General features: G+C 41.0%; 1 protein-coding gene across 1 annotated transcript; it reads left to right on the top strand.

Annotated features, from left to right (window-relative positions):
- The first annotated feature begins 8,280 nt into the window (after positions 1-8,280).
- LOC137936167 (zinc-finger homeodomain protein 1-like) lies at positions 8,281-10,097 on the top strand. The gene has a single exon (XM_068780725.1). The coding sequence runs from the start codon at positions 8,643-8,645 to the stop codon at positions 9,360-9,362; it is 720 nt and encodes a 239-aa protein (XP_068636826.1). The 5' UTR covers positions 8,281-8,642; the 3' UTR covers positions 9,363-10,097.
- The last annotated feature ends 4,243 nt before the right edge of the window (positions 10,098-14,340 follow it).

Below are 14,340 nucleotides of genomic sequence, written 5' to 3'. Positions count from 1 at the left end.
AAAAGTTGCATATTTATCTCTAGCATTGCTGGAAAGATTCTCTCATATGCCTTCGAGGACTCTCCAAGGTGCTTCTGAAATTTGTTCTACTATTGTAGCTTCGAATCTCTAAGTCTCTGGTGTTTACTTGTCATCATTGTTTCGGAAATTCATTCCATTGTTGTTGCTCGATAATATGGCATCATCAGGGATGAAACACGTCATGTAGTTTGTTTTTTCAAAAACTTTGCTGCCCATGTTTCAGAAACTTAGTTTGTTGTTGCATGTTAGAGTTGAATGGTAAAACACTGTTGTGTGTTAGACTAGAGCAACAAAAGTTTGACACAAACAGAAACTTTCTTTACTACGTGCTTAGCTTGGGAACCTTTCCTAGATGCATGACTAAACCTTGATACAAAACACAAAAGTTTCTGTTTTCAGAACTCTAAAAAATATTCGATTCTGTACCCGGTTTTTCACCAACTCAAATTATTTACTGAGTTAAACTTTCCTTACCGAGTCTTTGTTGAAGAGCAAGTATGGAAGAGTCCACATAATTCTCACAATAAGAAATTTTACAGAGCCAAAATTATTATGGAAGGAGGTCTCATAAAAAAGTTTTAGTTTAAAGGTGTTTTAATTATGTTAGCCTTCTATTTATGTTTAATTGTTCGATTATTTTAGGACTTATCTTTTAGTGTTTAACTTTGGTTATAACTAGGACAAGAGTAGTTTAATTGTAATTGGATTCTATTTTTTGTTTTAACTCTAAAGACAAACTTGTTTTGTAGTTGGGAAATAAAGATACGATAGTATCTGTTGAGCGGCCATCTTGATCTGGAAACATGAGAGTCCCAATCCAATAATTTATTGTTGGTCTGATCGGCTTTGTTCTCTTCAATCCAGCTCGTCAGATTGGCTGTTTAGATAAGTTTGGTCAACTCAGTAACCAACCTGGTTCACTCTAAACCTGAGTTTAGATATTTTGCTTGTTTACAATAATTATTCTATAATGGGTATGGAAAATTTATCTTTGATAGTTATGGTGGTGAGAGCTCTGGTATCCGCACAAAAATGCCATGAGCCATGATTTTCCTAGACTAATAAAATTGAAGAAGAAAATGAACTGGTAACAAGGTCGTACAATGCCTTGCTGAAGCATTTCCTACTCGAAGGACTCAACTTCTCGTTTCTGAATGTGAGAGTACCGATCTGGGTGAACATTTACTGATGGAGCACCTAGAATAAGTGGTTTTGCCTTTGTGGCAGGCCTTTGGTCTCCTTCAATAAAACTGGAAGTAAATTGTCAGGAGGGAGATATTTACCTTGGTTGGTTTGAGAGATCCCCCATGCTTTAGATGTATCGCCTTTGCAAATGTCTCTTTCTCCTAGTACGAGTGTTGTAATCACAGTTTCAGTCGAAGCTTTACCAATTTCCCAATGGAGATACTTCCCTTTTATTAAACTCAAAAAATAATTTAGAAAAATTACAGCATGCGATGTTGAGAGTATTAAACCATTGTAGGCCAAAACCTAAATCAGTTCGTTTTATTGAAAGAATATAGAAATTAGTGAAGATATTGAATCTCTTGTATCTGTAATGGAACATGCTTGCTAACAACTGAAGAAAACAAGTGTTGTCCGTTACCAACCATCACCATGAAAGATGAAATCTTGGTCTCCTGTAGGCCGAGCTATTTACCAACCTTCTCTGTTTTCGTCCTCAATCAGTTCAATAGGTGCTGTCCGATTCTTCAAAAAGATGTCAATAACACAGCCAACTTATCAGGAAAATTAAGCCATTAAAGAACGAGCAAAGAAAATTCACATGGGCTCTATCGTTTTACAAAACAGTTTAACAAAACCCGGTTAGAGAAGCTCTTCATATCATTGGATGCTCATCACTACTGGTTTCTCTGAACCTTCTGTTGATCGCCTCCTCCACAAATTTCATTCCGTGAATAAACGTCCCTGGGGTTTCTTTCTGAGAAATTGACCTCTCAACAGAAAAGACTGTGTGAAAGAATAATGGGCTTCACAAATATATCTTCTTCTGGTGATATTTGTTTACCTATTTTTGCTGCTGCTTCAGCGATAGGGATCAAATTATACGTTGAGAGCCCAGCTAATTCGCCAATGGTCTCATCACAAGTAGCTCTTCAAGCACTAGAGTGGGAGGACAATGGACCTTGGAGAAGGAGGGTAGGTACCCTTCAACTAACTTAGGAAACTGTTATTTTCTATACATATACATCTCAACTCCAGATGACCAATAGATTGTGCTTCAAGGGCAACCAAGCTCCATTGCTTCCAAGTCAAGGGTGCTCTCATCTTTTCATTATAAAAGCTTTTGTGAAATCAAAACCCATTTTCCTCTCGATTATTTGAGAGATCTCTGGCTCATAAATTTGAACTAAGTCTACTAAAACCCAGTCTACCACGGTCCTAAGTTAGAAAAAACTCCTAGTCCAAGAAATAGGTTACTGTCTACATCTTCACTCAGTAAGCAGGTCCCATGAGAAAGGATCCAGCACATTTAAATTAAGAGAAGAAGAACAAGGGTGGCAGCTTGAGATTGGAAATGGAAGATCAGAGCAAGCAGTTGGAAAATGATTCACCAGGTTTGTCACATTAGGAAGGCGAATAATTGTTTTTCTTTTTGTCACCTACACTGACGAGCTGATAGAGAGCTTTTTTTTGGTACCAGATCTGTCTTCTTTGGATCAAAACCGCGAAAAGCAGAGTGGTCCTCAGGTGCATTCTCCTCTCCTTTAGTCCCTTTAGTCTTCTCCGTTGCTTACTGTTTGTACTGTTTATTGAAGCTACACTCCCTGGTTTGCTCGAAAACTGAGTGATCTACCAAAAGTTAGTTCATTTTGCTTCAGATGATTCTGCTCAGAGGCTCTATACTCCATCCCTTCATCTGACTCAGCTCACATTAATTTCAACTGTTAAATTCTTATTTACTTCACAACTCCATTAGAGCAATGCAGGTGGCCACAGCGCTTGGGGCCCTCCAACCCTCGAGCCTGTTCTCTTGTCAGATGAAGAAAGAAAGATCAGAATTGAACTTGAGAATGAAATAGAAAGGGGTCTTGAAGAAGAGTTAAAACAAAGTATATGTCATCTTGTCCTGCGCTTGTACGGCCTCTACCGACACCAGAAGGAGAGGAACAGGAAAAACGGATTCATTGAGCTCAAAGTTACCATTAGGACGGAGGGGGAGTCTAAGATCGAAATACATGCAATAAAGAAAAGGCCGACGCTTAGTCCTGTACCCCCTCTCAAGCTGCCCTCTGCAGGGGGCTTCAACTGGCCAAAAACTCTTCGATCCAGTCCAACTTCAACGATGATTAACCAAAAAACTGAGAGAACTGAGACGCCCCGCCAATCTTGGCGAGTAACTGGTTCTAACTGTGCCGCTTTGAATATTAAAAGAGCTGTATGTGACAGAAGAAACATGTTTCCCAGGGAGGTAAACAAGGTGCTTCAGCTGGGTTGGAGGAAGTAACTCGTTCCTTGGAATTGCAGAGATGATAGGTCATTGTTAACCATTACTTATTGAGAACGTGTGAGGCTTCTGAACTTTTCTCCAGTGCTTGTTCTTCCGATTTCAATGGCATTTCATCAATCCCAATTTCCATCACCATCTCATCAACTGTGAATCTTGTGGTCCTTCTTTGAGTTATGATTGCATCTTTTGCTAACACTGGAGGAGAAGCCCATCACTGCAGTATTTTAATGCAGCAGTAAGACTTTGAACAACAGCATTACTCAGAAGACTTGCTTTTTAATAAACTAAGTCGCATTGAAGCATGGTTTTCAACACAGGCCAGTCTTGTTTTTAGTTTTTTCCTTCATAACAATAATGATTAACCCATTAAACAACTTTGAGAATCGAATCTGCTTGGTGGGTACTTTTGAACTGATCATTGCTCTGGAGATTAAAAGCTGATATCATGTTTTAATAAGGTAAGTATAAACAATCAGTCTCCCTCTTAATTTTTTTATAATCCTCTTTTTGTTCACGAGTTTCTTAAAACAGTAAACTTTTCAATCATAAGATCAGTCTTCTCCCTTATAACCCAACCCACACCTATAGATCTTGTCAAAGGAAAAGAAACATAAAAAAACTAGTTAGATGCTTGAGATTTGGAATCCATGCTAAATAAAACAAGGATTAAAGGGTGATTCTCAAATCATTTTACATTAATACTGGTAAGGATGTGTTTGGTTCGTTTTGATGTGGGAAGGAACCCATTTTCAAAGGAAATATTTTTTGTCTGAGAATAAGGGAAAAAATTTATGACCACACAAATGATCCATTGGGGGTTGAAGCTCTGGAGGGGAATGAGAAAGATAGAAGAGGAGATGTGTGGAGGTGAAAGGGCACTTTTTGCCTTGCAGGACTGTCTCGTTGGATCTAATTACTCTTGAGTGTTGAAGCAGGTAAAAGATTAAAGAAGAAACGTTGTCATCTGTAAGAGCAAAATAAAGTGTGCCTAGGCACATGTAGGGTTCTCCATGGTGGGGGGACCCCTGCGGCAGAGCAGATTAAAAGTAAACCCCAATTGACTGCTTTTGGTACGAAAAAGGCAGGGAAATGGTACCTTGAGACCTGATCTGTCCTTTAGATAATGGATCTGGAGCCGTTGGTCCATTGGGACCCAGATGATTTGTTTCACTTTCGTGAGTCATGAAGAGAGCAACCCTTTTAATTCAACTGTCATTGCACAAATCTTTTGCAGGGGCCACCATATTTTAAAGCATTTTGGATCGGCTCTTCGTCTACTTTGATCATTATTGTTCGAAGACGAAAACCTCCTTCTAAATCACAGAAATGCTGAAGATTGATTCAGTTCCATGAATTCACTTCTGTTTCGATGATAAAGAAAGGGTCGTCAGTCATGGGTGAAAGGAATTCAAGCTTAAGAGCTGCACTTCACATAAATGAAGATTGGCTGGTTTTCTAATCGACGTCTCAGATGATCTTAAATTTGGTTTGTAATGGTTTTATCATGATCGAATTACTGGACATTTCATGTGCTGATTTCAAGAAAAGAATTAAGAATTACTGGACTTTTCATTGCTTCTGGGATTACATTTTCTCAAGAATGGTTTGTTTTCGAGAATCCTGCTCCCCATTTGGATTCATGAAAAACGGCTGTCACTGTCTTCTCAGGTTCTGAACTCAGCAAGAGCTTTCTGGCATGTGATTCGACTGACAAAAATACGAACACGGGAATCCCATCAACTCGACTTACGGTTTGTTTTCGGCTAGATATTTTTATTCTTGAATTCTCCACTCATATGCCAGATTAGGTTTCGGTAAACTCTTACGAACTGATGTTAAAAATGGAGATCAGAACCTGTCCTTTGTTACTGAACAAGCTCGTTCTTTCTGGCCAAGAGAATCTCTCTGCTATTTCGTGAACCAGTTCAGGAGAGTTTCAACATTACCGTTGCTCTTTATTGGACGAATTCCTCCTTTCATGCCTTTATGAACAGGTCTTTGAAAGATGGTTGAGACCCTTTTTCTTCTTGCTGTTATAATTCCCGTTTTTGCTTCTTATCCTGGCAAGTATGCTTTGATCATTTGGTCCACTTCCCATTCTAGGGCTCCTCCTTAAAAAATGCTTCACTGAGATTCCATTAAACAAGTAGCTGCTTTTTCTTCACGATTTTCAGAAATGATTTACAAGCATTAAGCTACTGTAAGAAGAATTATGTGCGCACCATGCGGATTCTCCAAAAGAGATGATTTCATGACATCCTTGAATGCAAATACCCCTACATCTTCTCTCTAAAGTAATCAAACATCCTCTCTCATGATCAAAAGTCCACATGGTCTTAATTGTAGATGAGAAAAATCCAAACCATTGGGAAGAATATCTCCATTCTCATACAAAGCTCTGATGCTAGTGGGGAAACCATTTCAGTCTGTCAGGCCAAATCAGGTAGCTCCATTGATGACAAGCCAAAGCGTAGCCTTCCAAGGCAAGCACTAATCAACTCCTTCCCTATAACCCTTGTTCTATTTCATTACCAGTTTTGATCAGAAAGAGAACCAGTGACGTACCAGTTCCTTCTCATTAGATTGTGTTTTTTTTAATTCTTCTCAAATGCATATTCTCATTATCTCTCTGTCAATTAGACCGTGACAGAAACAAAAAACACATCTGATCAGTAGCAAAAGCTTTTCTCTTTTTCATTGATAAATATCTTTTCTGGATTGAGATGGGAGGCGAAGAAGGAGAACACAAAGCAAAGCAATGATGGAGGAGAGTTAAGAGACAAAGGGGGACACCTTTATCCTACTCTCTTGAAGCTCTTTCTTAAGTGGTGGGAATGTCAGGCGGTCGCCCACACGCATCCCTACAACTCTTACAGAACCGTCAAAAGCCCTTTGTATTGAAGTGGTCCTAATTCCACGTCTCCCCCCAACAATTATAAAGAAGATCCATCATTATCTTCTTCCCTCTCCAAAAAAAAAAAAAAACACAGACAAATTTCTGAGAAGAACAGGACCCATCTCACTTAAGAGCTGTCAAGAAAAGAAGAGCAAAAGACCCACAATTCTCTGTTCCAGAGACAACTTAAGAAGTATTAACAAAAGCGTGAACAGGAAAAGGAGGAAGGATGAAAAAATAATTCACTTTTTGAAATCCAGGATTGATGGAGTGAAGGGGATAATTGAAGAAAGCTGCTAAATGGGTCTGTAAGTGTGCTTGTGTTAAGGGGGTAACCGAGCGAGAAAGAGAGGAGAGGCGTAGACAAAAAGGGTTAAGGGAGCGTGTGGGTGTGTTTGTGTATTTGGTTAGGTGGAGAGGAAGAATGCGGGTCCATGTTAGAAAGTAACGATCTCTCGCCCAAAAGGCTGCAAAGAATAGAAATGGAAATCACGGTCGACCCACCCTTTTTTCGTCTTGTCACCATCCAAGACTCCTTTTTTTTTTGTTCCCGCAAAACTCTCTCTCCTCGCCTCCCTTCCACCCTCTCTGTCCTCTCCGTTGAAGTTGACGGAGAACGAGGAAGGAAAGCGACCAAGAAAAATATCCTCGCTGGCTACCTTCTCCCCGTTTGGGAGCAGAAACAGGGTAGGAGCAGAAGCGCCGCAGGGGGCCTGCCTGCTTGACTGATAATGTAACGGGTTCTCTCACTCTCTGGGGACCTCGCCGGCGACCGTTGCCGAGGTGTCTGTGTGTATCGTGCAGTTTCCCGCTAGCTGACAGAGCGCTGACATAGTGCGTCAGTCCGTCGCGTCAGTCGTCCCGGTTGGCTGGGCGGAGTCACATGACCTTCTCTCCCCTCATCACCGCCCTTAATAATATTTAATTATTCTTCTTCTTGGCTTCGTCTCCTCCAAGTCCCAAGATGTAACGTCCCCCCTTTTCCAATTTCTTTTTTTTAATATTAATTCCATTTCTTTATTAAAAATGAATAAAAATTAAAAAGAAAAATATGAACTCAATCGTGAAAAATCGAGAAATGGAAAAAAATCCGTACGTGCTATCAGATTTCCATTTTGCTGTTCTCCTTTCTGACGAAACCACTTCCTCTGCCACCTCGTCGGAAGCGATCTAGCTTCCTCTGAGCCGCTCCTCAGAGTCGGTAAAACGATCGACTGCGAAACCTCAGAGTCTCTTTCTAGCTTCTCACAGTAAAATTCTCATCTGTCCAGGATCACTGCAGTGCCATCAGTCTGTATGGGCCTCCCGGCCGGAAACAGGGAGGTTTTTTTTTTTGGTCAATTTTTTAAAGAATAATTAAAATATTAGAATAAAAAAAGAATTACTGGGTAAATTAAAATTAGAAAAAAAGGGCGGTTTTTCTTTAAGAGACAGATATATTAAATGGGGTTTGACGCGTAGAGGGCGTCACGCATGTCGGAGTTTGACGCAGTTAGATAGAAGCCTTAAATGCCGACAATTTATTTTTTCCGGAGTAATTCCGTGTCGCAGTACCGCCACGCTCATCTCTTGTATGGAAATGTTGAAGCAGGACCCTCTGTGTTGTGTTTTTAACACTCCGAATCTGTCAAGCTTCGAGGGAGAAATCACAAAAGAAATTTTAAAGCAAACAAAAAAACACCGCGTTAGTCTATCATCCGCTTCTATCAGTTCCTTCTCCCGTCCCTTCAAATGGCGACGCGACGTGACAACCCAAAATTGAATTAAATTCCTTCCTATGGCGTTTTTTTTTTTCTTTTCGGAAGAAGAAGAGAATTCTGAATTCTGAAATCGTGAATTCGTGAACTCAAAATCTATTTCTTTACCAGGCGAGTTAAAAGCCGTAAAACAGTAAAAGAGAAAAGCTGCCTGTTTTAAGGAGTGCAGAATTACAGGCTGTAGCCGGTGTGATTACAGGCTTAGAGGAGAGCTTTCTGAAAGTATATGAGAGGGTTAGAAGAAAACAAGAGCTTTTTGCAGACGGGGAATTGATGACCACACTATCTCTCAATCTCTTATCCCATCTCTTTTCCCCCCTCTAGTCAAAAAATGGTAAAGAAGCCTACTGCCGCCTGGAATTTTCTTCTCCTTTTTTTTTCCTTCACTTTGATCCGGATGATTATGTAAAGTTTCCGAGGTGGGGGAGGGGCATCCGGAGGATCGACGAGGATTGATCGAGATCGAGGCGACGGGAATTGTTTGGCGAAAGGGGAGATGGAATTCGACGACCATGATGAAGGGGACGAGGAGATGGGGTTGCCGTCGGCTTACGAGCAATTGGGGAATTCGTCAACCAGTCGTGCCGGTGGGGGAAAGGACGGGGGAGATGTGTCGGCGGGGGCGGCGAGTAGGAAGGTTGTTGGGGGCACCAGCGGAGGTAGGTACAGGGAGTGTCTGAAGAATCACGCTGTTAGTATCGGTGGGCATGCCGTGGACGGTTGTGGGGAGTTCATGGCTGCCGGGGAAGAAGGTACGCTCGACGCCCTCAAATGCGCCGCGTGCAATTGTCACCGGAATTTCCACCGCAAGGAGACGGACGGGGAGGTGTATCACCACCAGCCCTTTTCTCCTTACTACCGTACGCCTGCTGGGTACCTCCATGTCGCGCCTCACCACCGTCCTCCTGCGCTCGCGCTGCCTTCCACTTCTGGCGGTGGAGGGGGCGCACACAGCCGCGATGACCAGGATGACGTCTCCAATCCCAGCAGCGGCGGAGGAGGCTGCGGTGGACCCTCGACCAAGAAAAGGTTCCGCACCAAGTTCACGCCGGAGCAGAAGGACAAGATGCTGGCATTCGCGGAGCGGGTCGGGTGGCGGATTCAGAAGCACGACGAGGCAGCCGTGCAGCAGTTTTGTAACGAGACGTCTGTGAAGCGGCATGTGCTCAAAGTGTGGATGCATAACAACAAGCACACCCTGGGGAAGAAACCGTAGCTCCCATATCTTCCTCTACGCTCTGCTGGTCGATCATTCACTCATATTGTTGCATCACGCTTACGAGGCTTCTCGCTCGCTTGCTTCATCTTCGCATGGAGATTACGTACCTGGGTGGAAGATTTCGATTTCTGATCGTCCCATTTGATGGGGGAGGCGAATTCGAATTCGTAGAGGCGAGAATCTAGCTAGGTGTAGTCTTCTTCTTTCTTCTTCCACTGCCTATACCTCAAATTTCTTTTTTTTTTTTTCTTCTTTCTTCTTCTTTCAAATGGTGTTTGGGTGGATGGCTTCTGCTGCTGTTTCTTTCTTTCTTTGTGCATTATTGTTGATGGGCCATTGCTCATTAGCTTTGTTTCATTGGCACATGGAGAATTTAGGCTAACTAGACTGCTGCTTTTATATTTTACTGTTCCTAAGAGATGTTAGGGTTATAGGGTTTTGTATTTTGGAAGGGCAGCAGAAATCAAAAGATATGGCTTTGTTCCTCTCTTTCTTTATTAACTTTAGCAACAGTTGCTCCAAGCAAATTCCGAGAAAAGAACCCAAACGTGGATGCCATGCAAGGCTGCTGCATTGCCGTGCAATGTATCTGTCCTTTGATAAAAGAGAAATTCCCTCAGGCCTCAGCCGTCTTCCCATTTGGAGACCAGTAAGAGAGAGAAAAGAGGGGGTGCAAATGCATGTAATAACTACGGAAAGCAAATGAATGTAAAATGCAGTGTCTGTGATGGTTCTGGTGTTTAACTCTCTCTCTCTCTCTCTCTCTCTCTCCCTCTCTCTCCCTCTCTCCCTCCTATCGTCTTCTCCTTTGAATGCTCAGTCGTGCTTGAATTACATGCCTGAGCATAGCTGCTGCTTTATTTTCTAATGCAGGTCTGCTTTTAAATGGTTCAGGAGTCTGCTCTAATTTTAAAACCTTTAAATGCCTCAGCCTTCTCAAGTGGTGCTGTTAAGACACAGCAGGATACCTCCTCCTCCACGGGGTTGCATTTAGTAATCTCATACTATATCCATTAATCCATCTCTCTCTGCCTTCTTGCTTCTAATTTCAGCAAAGTTCTTCTGGTTCAAATTTTGGGGTTTTAGAATAACTTTGCTTTTCTCTTTTATACATTAAACGGAAACTGATCTTGTTCTCAAAGTACGAGTTTCAAATTTCAATTGCGTGAAATGATCAGAACAAACAGACGCTAGATTTAGTAAAGTTGAATTACCAGATTCTATTTTAATTTTGATGCGAAGACAAGACTTTTCGCCATCCTTTCTCTCAGACTACAGCTGAAGATTATTTCCAGAAAAAAGGTTTTCTTTCTAGTTTACCAGCTTCCTTGGGTGAGAGATCCTCTCTGAAGCTTCCAGAATAGGAGAAATTTTTGCTGTTTTCAAGATTAATAATGTGGTTTTAAGAGCAAAGTCTGAATCCTTAAAGGGGAAAGGATTGGCATTGCTGAGACACTCGAATGGAATCTGTGATTTATGATGTTTCTGATCTGGGGATGGTGGTGACGTCTTAATTTCCAGAAAATAGAAGTTGACATCTGTTTGGTCGGAGGGTTTTCTTGGGGAAGAAAAGAAAAAAACGCTTCACACGAGCTGGCGTGTTCCATAATTCAAAGGCAGGTGATCAGCTCCCCGTCGTGGTGGCCTTCGTCATCACTTGTTCTTCTGCTCACTCTAGTGGTCCCGACCGCCTGAGCCATTGCTGCACAGGCCTGTACTAATGTGATTTGTCACGACAGTGAACCTTTTGGAAGTTCTTGGGTAAAACCCTTCAGGGATGAATTCAGACACTCCGACTGCCCAGCCGGTGGCCAGACTCAAGGACTTCTTACTGGTTTTAAATCTCCATTAAAATAGATTCTTTTCCAGATGATCAGACACATTAAACGATGTAAATTCAGACAGTACTCCGATTGGCCCTGGCGGTGGCTGGACTCAGAAGTAAGAAACTCTTAACTGGGTTTAAATTTCCATTAAAAATGGTTTTCTAAACCCTAAACCCTAAACGTGTTTGAAATGAAAATGGATGGTGGGTTTAGTCCAATGCAAGCTTTATTTGATTTGGTACTTCAAGATCAGCTTTAATCTCTATCTTTTACTCCATTTTTACGCCCTATTTCATTCTGCTTGTTGGCAGAAGGAACATACTGCAACAAACATTAATCACAGCTTGATTATGTTGAGATCCTGTTGTTTAGAGGCAATAACTGTTTGCTATCTGCTTAATGGAAGCAATAACTGTTTTCACAAACTTTTGCACTTTTATTATTGGCAGTGTTAAGAACTAACAGCATTTATTTGTTTCAAAGCTCAAAATGGTCAAGGACAAACCGGTTGGCAATGTCATTTAAGTTACTAGTGATTGCGTCGTCTTTTGAAAGATTGCTCATGGTTATGTTACATATGGCACAAGCCAAATTGGTTCGTAAACCATTCAATCTAGGCTAGCAAAAAGTTCGGCTCAGTTTAGTTTTTACTAGACTTCAACTCAAATTTGAAATAAGGTTTGTTTTCTAAAATCGGCTTCTTAGTTTGTGAGTCATCGACTCATTAGTATAAATTTATTCACAAAAACACCCTTTACTCTAATTGTTCTCGTCAATTCTCTTTTTAGTTAGTTGATAGTTGATAATTGTTCTTATTTACCTCAAACTTCAAAGATGATCGATCGGTCAGTTATTTGGGTCCCTCAACATCGAATGTTGTTGTTTGCCAATAGAATAAACATTATTAATGGAGGTGTTTGCTCTTTTTTAGGTCTATTAAGTTGGTTATTATATATTAGTATTCTTCATTAAAAAGTCTTGGACTCCTATGTGATAACTTGAGACGTATCGTGTATCAACCAATATATCTTAGAAAGTGGCTTGACCATTACAATTTACGCCCTTGTATCGGGGAACAAATTTTGTTACACTCCTAGAAAGTGAAGCTGAACAGACCACTCGAAGTTGCTCTTGGTATTCTTTTAAGATCTGAGTAGATGAGTTCTAGATCTATAACATACTCAAAAATTGTACCAAGAATCTCCCAAAGCTCAAGTTCTAGGTGTTGAAAGTTTTGCTTAAAAAATTACATGTACGCGGGTATGTTAATTAATTAGATCGATTAAAAAACCAAATCCCTCTATGATTTTAATTAATTTTTCACCCATGTAATGAAACATTTTCAATTAATTTTTCACCTAAGTCTTCGGGCAACCGTAATACAAGTGTGGAATCTCCATCGGTACCCCCAAATATAAAGAGAAAACTAGGGCAACCATAATACAAGTGTGAAACCTCCGTCTGTGTACCGACTTAAGACGTTAATATCGCAGCAGCATTCGGAGAGGAAGAAAATGTGGCAGCTGCGTCGAGAGAAGATTAGGTTTCCGAGACGGCAATGGCTGGTAAAAAGAGTAAAAGGAATATCGGATACAATTGCCATCTGACGCGACCGATATTCATCTCCAATTTCTCCATGGGCCCAATATCCCCCCATTCATTGATGATCAAATTATCTCAATTCTGATCCGGTCGATAAGACTGTACCAGTACCACAGCACGTACTGGATGGTTCACGCAATTATAGAGAAAATATCACACGTGTTGGGCCCACATGTGGCATGTATAGGATTTTTAACCCTAGAGTCTGTCATTACTCCTTACCCACTTCGGTGCTAGTCGTGGGCCAGAGAGAGGAAGCTGGGCTTTCACTTCCCAACCGCACCCCCACCCCCACCCTTTTAGAGGCTCCAAGGACACCCTGCCCCATAAAGAAGGAAAAAAAAAGCCTGGCCTTGATGACAACTCCGCAGTGGAATGAATATCACTTGGATTATGTCGAGGGGACTAGGACCGATGTACCCAATGGTGGGGCCCGTGAGAGGCGCGTGTAACTTTGGGGTGATACAGAGCACCACTGCTGTCGGATGGCTGGGATCCATTGGTTATTGAAGAGATGGCACCCCCGGATGGGCGACAGTAACATGCCTTGCTTCCAGCTTTTGAAATTTTGTCTTGCTATTATTCCTCCTCATCGTCTTCAATTATTGGTGCTGCTACTTCGACTTGTGGGCCATTTGAAACCGAGGCCCAGGCTGTATCACCTGTCTCTGAATTGGGAAATGGACACGCAGATTCCACCTGCCAAGGCAGAGTACCCTTAAATGGGGAACTGGCTTGACTCGACCCTCTCCATACGGGGTTGGGTCCTACAACTTGGAGAAGCAAATTTGATCCAACCAAAAAAAAAAAAAAAAAAAGTTAGACCTGTACTTGACCATGGAATCTTATTATAGCTTTTAAAAAATAATAATATTACCCCAAAAAAAGAAAAAGTGAATCTATTTAGATTTTTTTTAAAAAAAAATTAAAGGTAATTGAAAAAAGTTATTAAAAGAAAATTATCTCTATATCCTTTTGTAGAGAATATGAAGTACACTTAATAGTTGAAGTCAAGCATATACGTAGATCGACAACAAATGATAGGTCAAAATCAAATATTTTCACCAAAGTCTGAATCAAGGACCCACTCATTGAGGGTAAATTTAAAGTCAACACACAATCAGCCATAGGTTATCTACGAGTGATGACAAATAGTCAGATAAAAGTGGAAGTCAATGCTTTGACTAATAATACAACATGAGTTAAACATTCTTGAGTTCAAAAAACACGATTAGGGGTTAAGTCATAGTCAATTGGTAGAAAAAATTTGAAACTTTTGCCCAACAATACATGTTTAGATCCACGACTATCACAATGAACATGGGGTCAACCTTTGTCAACATAGTCAACATAAAAGTTAAAGGTGTTGAATGATTAAGATGGAACCACTATCAAACACATAGATCGTCTAGATATCTTGATGTAAGGGGGCATATAAATTATATCCAATAGGTGACACATGGTGCCAATAAGAGTTGCATGTCATTTAACACATGGCATAATCAAGAGATACACTTGGCTCCACCACATTTTACTATTTTATGAAG

The sequence above is a fragment of the Aristolochia californica genome, unplaced genomic scaffold, assembly GCF_029961685.1.
Source record: "Aristolochia californica isolate CCGP_79_NKW_82.1479 unplaced genomic scaffold, dmAriCali1.0.hap1 SCAF_7, whole genome shotgun sequence".
NCBI classification, from domain to species: Eukaryota; Viridiplantae; Streptophyta; class Magnoliopsida; order Piperales; family Aristolochiaceae; genus Aristolochia; species Aristolochia californica.
Note: the sequence above shows the minus strand (reverse complement) of the source record. Positions and strands in the feature narration are given on the sequence as shown.